General features: G+C 36.6%; 1 protein-coding gene across 1 annotated transcript; it reads left to right on the forward strand.

Moving 5' to 3' along the window:
• Window positions 1-2036: 2036 nt before the first annotated feature.
• On the forward strand, window positions 2037-5842 carry LOC131319575 (transcription factor LAF1-like). Its single transcript, XM_058349905.1, has 3 exons — window positions 2037-2338; window positions 4113-4242; window positions 5073-5842. The coding sequence occupies exons 1-3, from the start codon at window positions 2209-2211 to the stop codon at window positions 5674-5676; spliced, it is 864 nt and encodes a 287-aa protein (XP_058205888.1). The 5' UTR covers window positions 2037-2208; the 3' UTR covers window positions 5677-5842.
• Window positions 5843-16682: the final 10840 nt, after the last annotated feature.

The following is a 16682-nucleotide window of genomic DNA, read 5'->3' on the forward strand; positions in this document are numbered from 1 at the left end:
CCGATGAACAAGATTTTTTTTGAATGATTAATCTTTTTATCGAGATCTACAAAATGAACAGAGCCAATCATTTAAATGTGCTCAAAAAATGACCAAAGAATTGAAAACAGACCGAAAGGGATACCACCACCCCTCCTATCCCCGTTATACCAAAAAGTTTTTCTAAACAATAAGGGTCGGGCGAGAGAAAAATCGCCCAACCGCGAATCTAGTACTCCGAATCAGGTCATGGAACTCGATGATTTAATGTGATTTTTTAGTAATGAATACTTTCTTACCAAAGACCAAATAAGTGCCGAACACCCTAGGTAAATAACCCGAGAGCAAGTAACCAAAGGAGTACTCAAATCTGGACGATGGTCGGTAGGAATATGGCGCCGACACTAATGAATGTGTATGCCGTTGACGATGATGATGAACTATGATCAAAGGCAAAAGCAGAGACACCGAAATTGTGACAAACATGCAAGCAAAATGAATCGATCCAAACAGGTGCCGATAAATTTCAGGAACCAATGATGGAGTAAAAATTGGCCGGTTGAGGTTGATTTCGTATTAGGAAATGAGAATCATCAGCGCATTTAAAACAATTTTCTCTTCTTGAGAATGAAGCCATGAAGGTACGTAGTGTTTGGGTTTTTTCTTTTTTCTCGACAAAAGTCAACATTGAAGAAGGCAGAGTTATATCACTAAAATCATGAGGTAAGCATGAGTTTTTGGTCCGTGAATATGACCAATATTCGAATTTTCAGACCTTGCAATGTGTTTTCTTTGGTGTGCGAGGCAATTATAGTTAGCAACATGCAAGTACACAAAATCGCATTGACAATTACTCCCGGCCCCTACTCATGGAGAGATCTTAGACCCCAAAGCAAGGTGTCCTTGCGACCGCGCAAATCACCCCTCATCGTAAGGCAGGGCGGGTGGCAAACACTCAACGCGAGTATGCCGCGACACTTTTGTAAATCAAACAACACAAATGCAAGCAAAAGTTCCTAAATTCCTCGAGGCATATGACTTAGACTTTCATTAAAATGCAGTTTTGTTACTCCTTCCGTTCCTAAATAAGTGTCCGGCACGCAAATCTAGGCCTTATAAAAAATGCATATTTTTTGTTAAAAAAACTAATTTTTTTTCACAATCTAATAGAACATATTGCTATTTATTCATTTGTGGAAAAAATTTGATTTTTTTAACAAAACAAATGCATTTTTTTAAAAATTTTAGGTTTACGCGTCGAACACTTATTTAGGGACGGAGGAAGTAAATTTTAAGAGCAATTTGCAGATGAAAACACATTCCCTTTCTCCCTGGTGTCGGTTAACATTTTATAAACCAAAAACTAACACTACTGAACTTTTCCCGAGAAAAGAAAAAAACAATTATAAACCAAAAACAATCATTACTGCATACCAACTAGCCCTAGGTTTGCAAGGGGGAGGGAGTGACATGGAGTCACATATTATATGTCATCACAATTTTAATTTGAGATCAGCCTGGTTGGTGACACAATACAAACTGGCCTGGCCTCCAAGAGTCATTTGTGGTCCAAGGCTACAAATCCGCCAAAGGGGACAAAAACTAATCAAAATGAAACTCATTTTTTTACACAAGTCAATTACGAACGCACTGTTTTATCATTATCATTAACAACAAAGGGGCGATGGCGGGTATTATAAGTTCTCTCCGGGTTTTTTTTTTTTTCGACATACGGTTAGGGTGTCTGGGCCAACTTATGCGCACTTCGACTATTCTCTTCCCTGGCCCTATCGGGCCTAGGAGATTCAAAAGAGATTTCTCTCTAGCGGTCTAGCCTCGATCAAAAGTTTGCTAAGTTTCGAACTCGTGATGTCTGGATTTACAGCTCATCCTTACTGCCACTTGAGCTATCCCTCGGAGTAATTCTAAGCTCCCCTCAAATGAAAACAAGCTTTGCAAATTTAATTATTCCTTGAACATTTTTTAATTCACAACAATTAGGAGCATGGTACGACTAATCTTTCCTTTAAATTCCATAAACCTCATTTTCACAAACCGTGTCATCTCATCATCATCATCATCATCTCTCTCTCTCTCTCTCTCTCTCTCTCTCTCTCTCTCTCTCTCTCTCTCTCTCTCTCTCTCCGTCTTAAGTTCTCATAATTCTCTCTCTAGAACTGGTGATTGATTAACAATTACCAACAGTATTTTTCTTTCCCGGCCCCAAAAATGGGGATAGAAAAGCCAAAACAGCTGAAGCACAAGAAGGGATTATGGTCACCAGACGAAGATCAAAGGCTCAGGAACTACATCCTCAAACATGGCCATGGCTGCTGGACCTCTGTTCCTCTCAATGCCGGTAAGTTCGTTTCTTCCTTTATGTTACCAAATAATCTCTTTAAGCCAACTTATAGTATTTGATCAAGCTGCAGGTTAAATGGGGTCTGTGTATTCTTTCGGTTTAGGGTTAATCAAATCTTGCAATTATCATAAATAAACGAAAAGAAAAAAGCTGGAGGTTGAATGATCATACCCAGCTTAATTAATTTGCATGTCATTCTCTGTATAAAAACTGCAGAGCTTAGGTGGGTTCGAACCCCGACATAACAAGCATGGCGATAAGGGATGCATGCAGGGATGTTGTAGTGCAGCCCGCACTGCAGAGCGCCGCAGTGCAGCTCAAAATTACGTCCTTTTGACTGTTGTAGTGTGCACCCATCTCCAACCGTCACAGACACTAAACTCAGTGTTAATTCATAAAATTGTTCAGATAATTTATATTCTATTATTTTAGCTGGCTTCGATAGGGAAATGATTTTGTCACTCCCTTTTGTGCCTCTGTTAGGTAATTTGTTCTATGAAAAAAGGAGAGTGTCGTTAGAGAAGAGGAGAGTGGCAAAATCACTTCCAGCTTCGATATTGTAGTTAAGTTGTTTGTAGGTCGTACCACATAAGGTATGATGTTAACTGTGTAGTTAACTGGTGCAAAAGATGTTAACTGTGTTGTGCACAGCATAATCACTTATTTGAGACCATAAGAGAGGAGAGAGGGAGGGAGAACAATTAAACAAAAAGCCAAAAGGGAGAAGGCCGGGCAGCGGGAAAAAAAATATTTAGTCTTCTAGATTCACTGTCACGTGCTGTCCCACCTCCCGACAATCACACGTTTATATGGGATCCACGATTAAATTTATGAATCTCATGTAAATGCGTAATCGTGGAAGGGATTGGGACACCACGTGATTCCCCGCTAAATCCTGGTTGCGTAATTAGAGGAGAGAGAAGGGGAGAGAAAAGGACTAGGACGGACTTTGAGTACATTTGTTCCTATATTTAATTTATCAATTTATTTTTTGATAATTCACCTATATTTAATTTAAATAATTACTTCAGCATATAGGTTAACAGCTCCCAAAAGATAATTTTTTTAAAAAACAACTATTGCAGCATCCATTCACAAACTACGTAATTTGTAATATAATAAACATATTTAAGCCTCAATTTTGTACTTTTGCGTCATTTAACACATTTTTTAACTTCACTTTCGAGATTGCCTAAGTTGCTTTAGTTGATCCTATGAATTTTTTTTTTTTTTTATCATCATCATAAAATGCCCAAAGGGCTATAAAGACCCAAAATTCGGAGCCTTCCGTTGGAAAGAACGATTCTCAACTTTCTGATTATCCATATGAAGTGGGTACGATCTCATGATAAAGTATAATGAAATAATATCCACGAAGGGTATAGGAAAAGTTCCACACAGGGAACAAAAAACTTCACTAAAGAAGATAAACAAGTAAAATTAACCTGAAACTGATCCTATGATTGGCTTTGTCTTTCTCATCCAAGTGTTTCGGACTCGTGGTAAAAACAAAAATACATGATCCGATCAATTTGATTGGCTGCCTGATCAAATCCTAATGATTGGTTTTAGGGATCTTTAATATTCTCTTAGAATTTTGGGAACCAATTTATATAGCTTGAGTCAACAACGATAAAATAAAAATAAAAAATAAAAAAACTTTGTGAGAGGTCGAAGGGAAGGGATTAATGATTAAGTTGATTAGTATTGGATTTGTCTAATATGCCCTTGTGGTTGACATTTGTGATATCCTATTTTACATTACATTCAGGATTGCAAAGGAATGGAAAGAGTTGCAGACTAAGGTGGATTAATTACCTGAGGCCTGGCCTAAAGAGGGGAATATTTACTGCACAAGAGGAGGAGAGAGTCCTGAGTCTCCATGGCATGTTAGGCAACAAGTAAGCATGCCGAGTACTTTTCACTAAATTTTCTTTTCTTCATCCTAATGGCAAAAGACAATTCGTTGAAAATATTGTTTACTCTATTTAGTTAGAGAAAATGACTTGTCTTCAATAGTGAAAAACAAGTGCAAAATACAAAAATATATCACAAATACCGTTTAGACAATAGTGACCGAAACTTGGCGCGCGGCACCTTCGTACGGTGGAACTACCCCTATAAGAACCTTTCTCTTGTACAATCTCATGGTTGACTAGCATCAGCTTTATGTGGGGGAAGATTCCTTCTAGTGAAAGAATAATTGTTCTTTTGATTATAACATCTTTGCGTTGCAATCGCAACTAACATTGGCCCCGAGAAAGCAGAAAGACTGAAAAAAATATATATAAAATGTCCGTTTTGCACGGAGAATTTGGATTGGGAGATGCTTCCAAGCGCCCCCGCTTGGCAGCTGTGCCGAGTGGTCGATGAGGCCATTCTTTTCGAGAATCGACGGCTTGAATTTTGACCAAGCAATGAACGGTTCAGATCTGTATGCGTTCAGATTTAATCTGAACCATCCATGCCGAAATGAACGGCCGGATGCCACTTAGCACCCCGCTTAGTAGCATCCCGGGTCCTGGAGAACTCTATTCCAACCCAAAAAATTCTTATAAAGAATTCTTCACCAAAATGATGGGTTAGTAGCGTTTTTTTGGAATGATAGAAGTAAAAGTTGCCCTTGCTTTTCTGTCCAACTTTTTTGTTAATCCATTTCAAAGACGAGAATGTGAAACCTTTCCTTTGGGACTGGGAGGCTAATAACAGCTTTTGTTGTGCAAATGATCAGATGGTCTCAAATCGCTCAGCATCTGCCCGGAAGAACAGATAACGAGATAAAGAACTACTGGCATTCTTATCTGAAAAAGAAAGTGGCCAAAGCAGAACACGCTGACCACCTCCGTAACAAAACCGAAAACACAAGTCCAAGCACTGGAAATTTCACAGAATCCTCAATCTCTTCGCTGAACTCCACAAACCGAAACTCAAGCTTCGAGTCTTTTGAGTTCGCAGACGGATCATCAACCGAGGCCAATCAGGCCATGGCACAAGGCAACATGCCAACCCCGAAGGTTTTATTTGCCGAGTGGCTAGCACTGGATCAGTTTCAAAGGCAGGGGGGATTCGGGAATTCAGTTTCCAAGGATCCTTCTGATCACCGCAACCCAAGCATCCCGGATTCGTTTCTCAACGGATTCCTGAACGATCAGGGTTTGGTTGGCGGCGAGTTTCAGCTGGAATCAAGCAATGGTTCCGCTGAGGAAATGTTCAATCCGCAATTCATCAAGTCAGGAGATTGGTTTTCCGAAAGCGGGTTCGGTAGTTTTGTGAATGAGACTGAGGATGATATGTGCAACCATTTCGATATGACCAATGGCGTAATGTATATATGAGCTACGTACGAGGTGTTATTCTTCCAGGAACAAAAAAAAAAAAAAACCTCAATTTCTCACACTGAATAAAACTGGACTTCAGAATCCTACGGTGTAAAAGGTCCTCTTTTAAATTGTTTTCTTTCAAAAAGAAATTTGGAGCTTACTGTGTACAGTTGCTTCTGAATAATCCCTTTATTTATGTTGAAAGACATTCACATTTTTTCTTTGTCATTTTCTTTGAATTTGGTTGTTTTTTTTGGTGAATTATATAGGATTCTCTCGTAGTTTTTGTCTTTAATAGTACGAACTCCATTAATAATAACGAAATAAGAATACAAGAGTTTCAAGATAACAAATAGGGAAACCTTCACTTATATCTGCTGTGGTTTGAACCATGTGCGGATACATCTCCTTACGTTTACTTTGTTGCATCCGCACCACCTATGCTCTGTGAAAAAATTGTATATGCATCCAATTCTATCCGAGTTAACGGAGGTGTATCTCACATACACGCTTCTTAAATCTAACCAATATATTACAAATTTTATATGAGCCGTTCGTAATGTATTAATCAATGAGTAGGGCGTCTCTGTAAAAAGTAATGTCGACGAGACCACTACAAGAAAATGCACCAAAGGCGACCCGATTGCCGACGCAATGCATTTTTTGTCGGCAAAAGTAAGCTTTTGCCGATGCAAAACTAGTTCGTGTCGGTAAATGTAGATGTTTTGGCGATGAAAGTAAGTGCATCGGCAATGTTGTTGGCAAAAGTAAGGTTGGCGGGAAATATTCTCCCGCGAAATATTTGCCGACGAAATTTGTTTTCTAGCGACGAAATGTGCATCGGCAAAAGTTCAGCATTTTGGCGACGACATTTTTGTGTCGGTGATTGTCCTAAGGGGAAATTTTAGCGATAGAATGTGCATCGCCAAAAGATAAATCTTTCGGCGATGACATTTTTGTGTCGGCAAAAGTTAAATTTTCACTTTTTGCAAAAATTTAAAGAACACATGGATTTCTAGTAATTTGCAAAAAGAGAGTTTGAATTATTTTTTTAGGTTCTAAGTTTGTGGACAAAAAATATTTTGTGGGACAGAGAGAGTATATACAATACGAAAAGAGAGTTTGAATTGTTTTTTTAGGTTCTAAGTTTGTGGAAAAAAAAACTTTGTGGGACAGAGAGAGTATATGCAATACGAAAAGAGAGTTTGAATTATTTTTTTTAGGTTCTAAATTTGTGGACAAAAAAAACTTTGTGGGACAGAGAGAGTATATACAATACGAAATGTCTAATAACATCCAATACAAAAAAAAAAACAACTAATATTAATATCCAAGTGTCTAATAACATTCATTTAAATGTCAAATAACATCCAATAAAAAATACAATATCCAAGTGTTCCTAGCAAATCAAAAAATAACTAATATTAATATTGAAATTTCGAAAAAAAAAATTCCGAACCAAGGCCCCCATAAGCCCCATAGTAGTTCCGTCTCTGTATATGTGTTTGTGTTATTTGAATGTATATACAATATATTTTTATAAATATATATAAAGTACTTATATTTACCTAATAAAACACAAAGGTGTGGAGACCACACAAATACAAGTTGAAAGAAGGGCTGAGATTCATTTGATCCAAGGGTTGATGTGTGCTCTTCAACTCTCTTAAAAAAACACCTACACTCTTACAAATATATTACAAAAATGCAATCGGTTCTTTTTACCTACTGCTCGGCTTCTGGCGTTAACATAAAAAAACAAATTATATTACAAAAATTCTCGTGCCTACAGCACTACCGGGATGCATAGTGTCGTAGGCACGGGCAAAGTACTAGTAACACTATATATAAGAGTATGTTATACTGTATCTAGTGTAAAACTGTATATGTACTGCGTATGTAAGTGATATATGATAGATATTGCAAAATTAGTATTGAAGAGTATGTTGGTGCAGTTGGTAGATAGATCTAGGACACGGTGACTTGACGTCCACAGTTCGAAGCATGGGGTAGGCGGAAATATAACGGCAGTAGCAACTTTTTTTTTTAAAATTGACTTTCGGCGATGCAAAAATCTCATCGGCAAAAGTGTTTTCCTCTTTGATTTTAATACCCCTTTTTACCGACACAATACTATTTGCCGACAGAAATTGCCGATGCAAACCCGCGTCGCTGTAACTATACTTTTGCCGATGAAGGACAGTTCACATCGGCGAAACTCTTTCCCAACATATCAACGCCGACAGCTTGCCGACACAAAATTTTTCATCGGCGAAAACCTTTGCCAACCCATATACACTTTTGCCAATGTACTTCGTTGTGTTGCTAAATCCGCATTTTCTTGTAGTGGACATCAATAACTTAGTGATTGAAAAAAATTATTTTTGTTAAACAAAAAGTATAAATTTGAATATCTACTTCATAATAAATTCTATTCTACCATGAGATTTTCATTCTTTGATTGACTTGAATTTTGGCATGGATGTAATATTCGTCAAGCTCTACAACAACAGTTAGGATTTAATTTTTGGTATAGGAGAGAAACTGGTAGCTAGATTCAAGGAAGAAGATGAGGGGATATTGAACTTTTCATCGTTTATGTTAGTGGATTTTGCTTTATTTTTCGCTAATTGGGTGCATCTGCACAAATCCATAAAGCACAATGTGAACAAATTAAACCTACAGGGGTATAGGTTCACATGACCCAAACCACAGGGAATATAAGTGAAGTATGCCCTAATATACTCTCAGATCCACAATCATTAAAATAATCGCCTCGTTCTTTTTTGTTATGTTTCAGCAGTTAGATGATTAGTTTGGCTTTGTCCAAATTATCTATAATGAATTTCGTTATGTAAGTGCCGTTGGGCTTTATCAATGCAGTACTTCTCACTTTTGTCAAAAAAAAAAGAGAAGAAGTAATGGCTAGCTGCCCTCCAATTTGTCCCTCTAGTTTGCATTTTGTGAGCCCATATAGGGCCCACATTGATGATCAGAATTGTTCATCATGTAGATCTCGTTGAGACGAGTGACTAATCAAAAAATCACGTTCATCACATTTGTATTGATACCTGATCGGAACATATGCACAGGTTCCTATCCAGTGTGCCCGACACCATTTTTAACAAATAAATGTGTTTCAATCAGATATCAATACAAATAAATCCGACGAACGTGATTTTTGATAAGTTCACTCGTCTCGATAAGATCTACATGATAAACAGTTCCGATTATCAGCTAGAGCCCACAAAACACAAACTGAAGGGGAGATTGGAGGTAAAGAAACTGGAGGGGAGATGAGTCCCCAATTCACCATACTGCTACAAAAATGAACATTAGAGAAATTAGGATTAAAATTTGATAGAATTTCATGTTTTAAAAATCCTCCAAAAATTGCTGTTGGACCGTTGGAGGACAAGTGCCAATCTTGGTAATTTGTCAATAGGTTGAGGCGAATTTGACGTCTCTGGGGCCTGTTTGCGTGGGTGTTAAGAAGGGGATAAGAGAGGGAGAAGGAAGATGGTGTTTGGTAGGGAGAGAAGAAAGGGGATAAGGGAAAGGGGGAGAGCTTATGCTCTTCGAGGGGCCATAGCTAATTCCTCCCCATCTTAGGATAAGCTTATCCGGGTGGGGAGAAAGACCAAATTGACCTTCAAATCTTTTTTGTATTTCCAATATAATTATTTAATGATAACAATTAAGTAAATTCATACATCATACATTGTTATTCACTTATTCTTATCTACCCATATCAACAATTACTCAAATCGAGTATAAGACAATCCTCTCTCTTAGTTAATCCCTCATAACGTATCCAGTTTTATTCCTTATCCATCCAAAACTTTATCCATTTGAGCTGGACTATTTTCTTTTTTCTTTTTTTTGGGTAAGAAGCTGGATTCTTTTCTGTATGTCTCTTCAAGAAACATATATAACCGAACGAATCTCGTTGACCAAGAAAAAAAAATTTATTCGAAGAGTGCGTAATCGCAATGTTCCAGTATATCTTTTACATCTTCCAAGCAAGATAAATAATTCGCAAAATAAACTGCGATTGACTCTTTTCTTTTATTTGCAAAAATAGTCAGGTTGACATATTTTGAAGAGGAATTGTCAAAGATTCGTAACTGTTTTGTTTATCGAACAACTCACAGGGCATGAATTTTAAGTACACCCTCCGTCCCTAAATAAGTGTTCGGCGCGCAAAATTAGGCTTTACAAAACATGCATATTTTTCATTAAAAAAATTAATTTTTTTTCACAATACAATAGAACTTATTGCTATCTATTGATTTGTGAAAAAAATTTAATTTTTTTAACGAAACAAATGCTTTTTTTGAAGGCCTAGTTTTGCGCGCCGGACATTTATTTAGGGACGGAATGAGTACTAGTTTGGGCCTTAATTCCTAACCATACCATACCATACCATACCACAACATAATTCCAAACCATACCATACCACAACACTCTCTCATACACACATACCCACACCCGCAAAAGAGGTTTTATGTACACCAGATTACGGGGATCAAAAGTTTGGATTGAGGATGAGTTTCCGTTATTCAGCAAATGGACTAAAGCTTGTGTTTTCATTGATTACGGGGTCAAAATATCATATAGTGAAAACAAATTGCTTATTGCCGTTAGTCCAAAGACAAAAAAAATTAAGTACTCCCTCTGTTTTCATTCTATTGTCCATCATCCTATTCTAGCCGGCTAAAAAATTAATTATAATTTTTAATTGGTAATATTGATTATATGCAATATAAATTTTGTTTAATAGATTTCAATGAGCTATTTTAAATTATATTTTTAAAATCACCTAAAATATTATAGATTGCAATATATAATTAATTAAAACATGATACGGACTCCCAAAATGGGAAAAAAAAAAGGGGACGGAGGGAGTATCCCGGGAACTCACCAAGGCTATGTTTTGAATCTTTCGATATAGGCTGCTGATTTTACTACTCCCTTTTTTACTAACGTCACTCTCCTATAAATATATTTTTGGTGCAAAAATACAAAGAGTGGCAAAATCATTTCTCTTGATATACTACTACATATTTCCCAAAGAGTGAAGGCTATAAATAATAAAGCCTATAAAGATCCAAAAAAAACTAAGAGTAGGGACAATTCGCAGGGACAAACGCGTTTGGCCTCATTTGAATTCCAAAAAAATCTAAAAAAATATTCATAAATTTTTAAATATTATTTTATGGGGCCCTGTTAAAAATCAGCTCCAGTGGATATCGGTAAGTATTACTTTTGGACAAGTAGGGGCGAAACTGTCAATTCGCCCCTACTTTTCCAAAAGTAATACTTACCGATATCCACTGGAGCTGATTTTTTACAGGGCCCCATAAAATAATATTCAAAACTTTATGAATATTTTTTTAAATTTTTTCGGGATCTAAATGGGGCTAAACGCGTTTGTCCCTGCGGATTGTCCCTGCGTGTAGCAGGACTGATAAAGATAGGACATTGTGGGTAAGGTGGGGCCGAGAAATAAAAGCGGATGAATTTAAGAGTCGTAGGTAGGCATTGTACAAGTTCAAAAGTAGGCCCTTCATTGATTGACGATGAAAGCCCAAATAGGCCAGGGGTGGCTGAAAAGTTTGACAACCCAGACAGGGTAATTGTTTCCTTTTAACGAAATTAACATTCGCGTTTTACTTTTTATCTATGGCATTTTATTTTATTCATGAAGTTATTAGTAATTTTATGTTAAAATCGAAGCATCATCAATAAAAAATGGAGCGCGAAAATCAGTTTTCTTCAAATAATTACCGTCTGTTTGTTTGGGAGTACATTTGAGTAAAATTGTGGCAATATACTACATAGAGATGCTATTATTTAATTTCTTGCACTTGGATAAGGATGGAATTTAACAAGAAAAGATAGAAGAGAATGGAAGTTAACGTCTTGTTTTTTAAGTTAATAGAAATAGATAGTACAATTCAACTGGAAAAGGGTAGGCTAGGCATGCAAACGAGCGAGGATCAAAAAAAAAAAAAAAGGCATGCAAACGAGCTGAGTGGTGAGTTGTTATATAATTTTAAGATTGAATGTAGTTAATAATATTTTTAAGGTTCTAATTATGCGTATTCAACAAGATAAAAAATATATAAAAAACCGTCTAAAGATAAGCCTTCTTGTATTTTTAGCAGCAAAAGTGCTAATTATTCTCGTATAATCAATTTTTTCTTCTTGGATATGCACATTTGAATGAATATCATCTTATAGACCTATATTTAATGAATGCTACACAATCTTTTAGGCCCGTTCATTTTAGCAAAACTATGTGAGCCCAAGACAAGTATAAGTGGCTTGCTCGCCTTTGCTCAGGGGCGGTACATAGATTCACGGCGTCGCAATATTTAAGAAGCTCAAATGCTTGTATTTTCTTTTGTTACTTAATCTTATCGATGAATTTAAATGATCGGTTCATGATTTGTTAATCATTAATGCAGAAATCAATGCATGTTTATCATCTACAGAAACTTTTTTTTTTTTTTTTGGATAAGCAATCTACAGAAACTTTATTGTATGTTTCCTTCCTATCGAAAAATATGGGCCTGTTTGGTTCACCAAATGTTTAACTTTCGGATTTTGCTAATGATTGCTTTAAAACGGCTTCGGGCAAAGTTCTTACAGTCCAAATTAAGCATGTAATCCAATTATTGGTCGTCAAATGAGTTATGTGTCTTATGCGATTGCATATTAGTCTCGTGAAACAAACGAGCCGCTATGATTTTTGATTAGCAAAACTTTATGTAATTATAGTACTTTCTTTGCAGCACTAGCTAGGATCGATCGTCCCATGTGATCGTCCTATGTTAGGAGAGATGAGACTCACCAGAGTTCTATCCTAATAAATGAGTTATTCCATGCATATTAACAAGTGTCCTTAAGAGAGGAGTACATGTGTTAGATATGATTCCACGTGTTAAATTCTTTTGTGGTAGTCATTTATTTATTTTGCCAACCCCCTAAGAAGTCTTTTGTTAAAAATGATCACTTTCATTGTGATCACTTTAAGGTAAGTACGACCCATTTTCATAGTTGAGCCGTTTATTTTGAATGTCTTGATGTAAAAATTTTGTGGTGAAAAATCACGTTTATCTGACATCGATACTTATTTTAACAATTCACATTTGTTTTGAGAGGTGAACAAATGAGAGTTCTGACATCTCAAATGGTTAGTGTAATTCGACGAAATATTTTGACGATACCTAATAAACTTAACTTATTGATTTCGTGAATTATATGTATACATATTGAGACTTTTAAAACAAACGACTCATACATTAGGATACAACTATGGTGAGTCTCATCGCTCCTAACATAGGACGATCACATGAGACGACGAATCCTAATTAGTTCGTATTGGCATGCAAAGGCTAAAGACAAAAATAGTCCTATAAAATTAAATTAACACCAAACCTTAAATAGACGTATGTTTATTTAGTTACACCCATCCATCCGATTCATAGGCGACAGAGGCCCATCTCTTCATAATAGACACAGATTCATGGGACCTAAAAAGACACATGCACATGCACGTCCTTTAATTTGTAATTTGCGTCGTGGGGGAAATCAAAACTTGATTGGTTGAGGTTGGTCTCGACACGCAAGAAACACTTAGTGAGCATACGTACACAATTGTGTTTAAAATTGTTTGATGCACGCACACGCGCACATACATTGAACAGTTGCTGACACAGTTAGACTCAGATCTGGCCGGTTGTTGGCTTCTCAAAAATCTACCCTTAAACTAGAGAGAGAGAACCCCACTAGTTTAAGCTAAAGCCTATAATTGAAGACGGAGAAAAGCGGGGGATGAGATCCCACCTAGTCCAAAATATGGATTGAGGGATGTTGTCAAGTAACACCTTTTAAAGCAGTGCAGAGCGGCCGATTCGTCCGCTCATCTCGGCAATTGGTGACTCGAATCTTAATCGAGTCGTCTATGCCGAAATGAACGGCTGGATCGGTCGCTCTAAAACAGGTAAAAATAAAAATATTATGTACTCCCCTTCCTATGAGGGATCCCGCAAGTTTTTTTTGCATGCTTACTTTTGATCTCCGACAGTCAAAATTAGAAGTTCGCACGCAAAAAGCTTGTCGAGATTAGAAGTCCGCAAGCAAAAAAAAAATTGCGGAATCTATCACAAGGAGTGCCGTGAACACGAGTCCTACAACCGGTCTCATGGGGTTGGAGGACTTTAATTACCATCTGATTGCCTCAGAATGGCTAGTACTTGATCCAACTTTAATTTAACCTCTGCAGCATTAACAAAATACAGAAAAGAGATGAATTTAAGAGATTCGTAATTTAATGCCACGGACACAATTGTTGGTTTCGAATTATTTGGTTTATTATAGTTTGTGTTTTTGTCTGTTACACACTTGCACTGTCTCCAACCCTTACCCATTATTACAAATATCATCCGATCCTTTTTATTCTTTATAACCGGGTTTTCGACATACCTTGAGCGCACCTTGATTACTTTCGAGACCTTAAAGTTAAGAACCAAATAAAGTTCTAGCGGGCAATGACCCCAAAATTTGAAATGTTTGGCCTTCGTGGAATTCGAACATCCCTTTTTAATCTATCGTTTTATTTGCTAACTGTTTCAAATTATCTGGCCTCTCCAGAACACAAATTTTTAGCTCTGAATCGATCTATTCGAAAAAGGAGAATAAATGAGCAATGTTGAAACTGCTGCCTCATTTTATTTTAAAAATTATTACATGTCTTTTTCTTTTTCTTTTTGAAATAGCAAAAATAAGATTCATTACCTCATAACACAAAGTATAGTGATAATAAGGTCTTAGATATACCTATCTGACCATCCAAAGACCATCTTCTCCAAGCCACATGGAGGAACTGATTTAGGCCTAATAGACTGAACCCAAACCAGGAGGAGAAAATCGAAAAAAACCCCTAAGAGTTGGTAATTACACGTCTTTTTAAAAAGTAAAAAATGTATTTCTTGTTAACACGCATTTCACGTGATTGAATAAATATTTCAAAGCATGTTAATGGAGTGTTATTTTTTCGAAAGTGATGTTAATAAATATTTTTTCTTTTTTCTTTGAAAGGTTCGTTCACAAATATTCTAAGCACTTATTAACATAGTTCCAATAAAATATCAAACGATAAGTAAGCAATTTTATTTGATTTCCATTTTTTTAGTCATTTTCTCTTTTTTATCACTCCACGTGATAATGATAGAAATTATTGAATGAGAAGAATCGATATCCATGGATTTGATAATCCCTTAAGTGGTTCTTCAAGATAACATCCACCACAATCCCATTTGATGATTCAAGCCGTTCACTATAAAGGTTCAGACTTAGTTTGGTTTAGGTTTTTGGGGTAATGAGCCAAAGAGAAATAGAAAAGATAAATGTGAATAATAATCGAGAAAAAATTTATTGAGAACCGTACGCATAGAGAGGTTGGTTTTAGAGACCTAAAGCGGACACAGTCTCCATGTTTTTATCATCAATGGAAAAAATTACTACGTCAATTGCATATCGGTATTTATCTTAACGAATCATATTTTATCACAAGAGAAATGGATGGTCTAATTGTAATTGTCCATTACCCTTTTGACTATCATAAATCGGCAAATTAAGACTTGGTCTATTACTACCTTTTAATTCGGCAAAGACTTTGTCGATATCTTATCGACTTGATTTTTAGGATAGACATTAAAAACATCGATGTTTACAAACAAATGGATCATGTTGTTGAATGGATCCGTTGCGATTTTTATGCGTATCACCTGAGAATTCAAATGCAGATGATCACATGAGAGAATCTCAATTTATCTTTTCAATGTGTTTTAAAGCATTAATTTTCTGCTGAATTTGGATTACTGTAATCCATTAGTGCCCTTTTTTGTTTACCGTCAAAGGGCATTTTAATACTCCCTTTCCTCTATTTTTTGCCTTTATTTCCCTTTTAGAATATGTTAAAATATTTGTTCATCTTGACAGGTATACAACTTCGTATTTACAAGTCAAAAAAATTAAAAAAAAAATGTCCATGTATAACTTAATGTAATATTAAGCACAAAAGTGTAAAAATAATCATGGGACCAAATTAAGAAATAGTATATCTTTTCTCTTTTCACAGAAAATAATACCCTTAATTTAAGTTCGACCATAGGAGTAATTGGATCACCCTCCTTTGAAGTTTATTACCCAAACGGTTTCCAAATACGGTGAAAAGGAAAATACTACAAAAACCCTAGTCGGATGGGGGCACGACAGGGGCAAATTAATGCCGAAATCCAAGCGCGAGTCTAATGTTCTCTTCTCACCGAAAACAACATTCGAGGCATGATGAGTTTGCGATCACGACAACCAATCCCCCAAGGTTGGCAGATAGTCCAATCAAAGTTTATACAGAGCACCAATGGAAACTCCTCCACAAATCTGATCTCTAAAAGCCAATTCGTCGGCGGCTCGAGGCAATGAGAGAACGCCAGCAAAATTAGGAGCCCTCGCTTCTAGAAAGTCTGACACTAATCTGGGACAAGCTTAGCACAAAACCATCCAAAACCACAACACCCATTTTAAAGATAACTAAGAAAATAATTCCTCACCGGATCTAGAAAAACTAAACTGGAAGAATTGTCTGAGACAGAAATCATCAAACAAAGGGGAAAAATTACAGTAAAAACCCTAACCCCATCCTCGATGTTATGATCCGCTGTCGACCATCATCTTTCAGATTTGAATAGATAAGGAGGAGACGGACTGGAAACAAATCCACATGGCACTATCGGAGCCTGAATGCCGGAGCTTGAAAGCGCCACTCATCTACCTTAATCAAGTGCAAAACAGAAGGGATACACGCAAACACGAGGAGAGAAGAGGAGTAGGGAGGGGGGCAGACCCCTTCCTTTAGACCAAAACCCTAGCCGCAGCTATTTTTTTTGAACGAATGTGTTCTTCCCGACCAAATTTATGTGGTATGGCTACCTAGGATGATTTTTTAATTA

Source organism: Rhododendron vialii, chromosome 3a, assembly GCF_030253575.1.
Source record: "Rhododendron vialii isolate Sample 1 chromosome 3a, ASM3025357v1".
Lineage (NCBI taxonomy): Eukaryota > Viridiplantae > Streptophyta > Magnoliopsida > Ericales > Ericaceae > Rhododendron > Rhododendron vialii.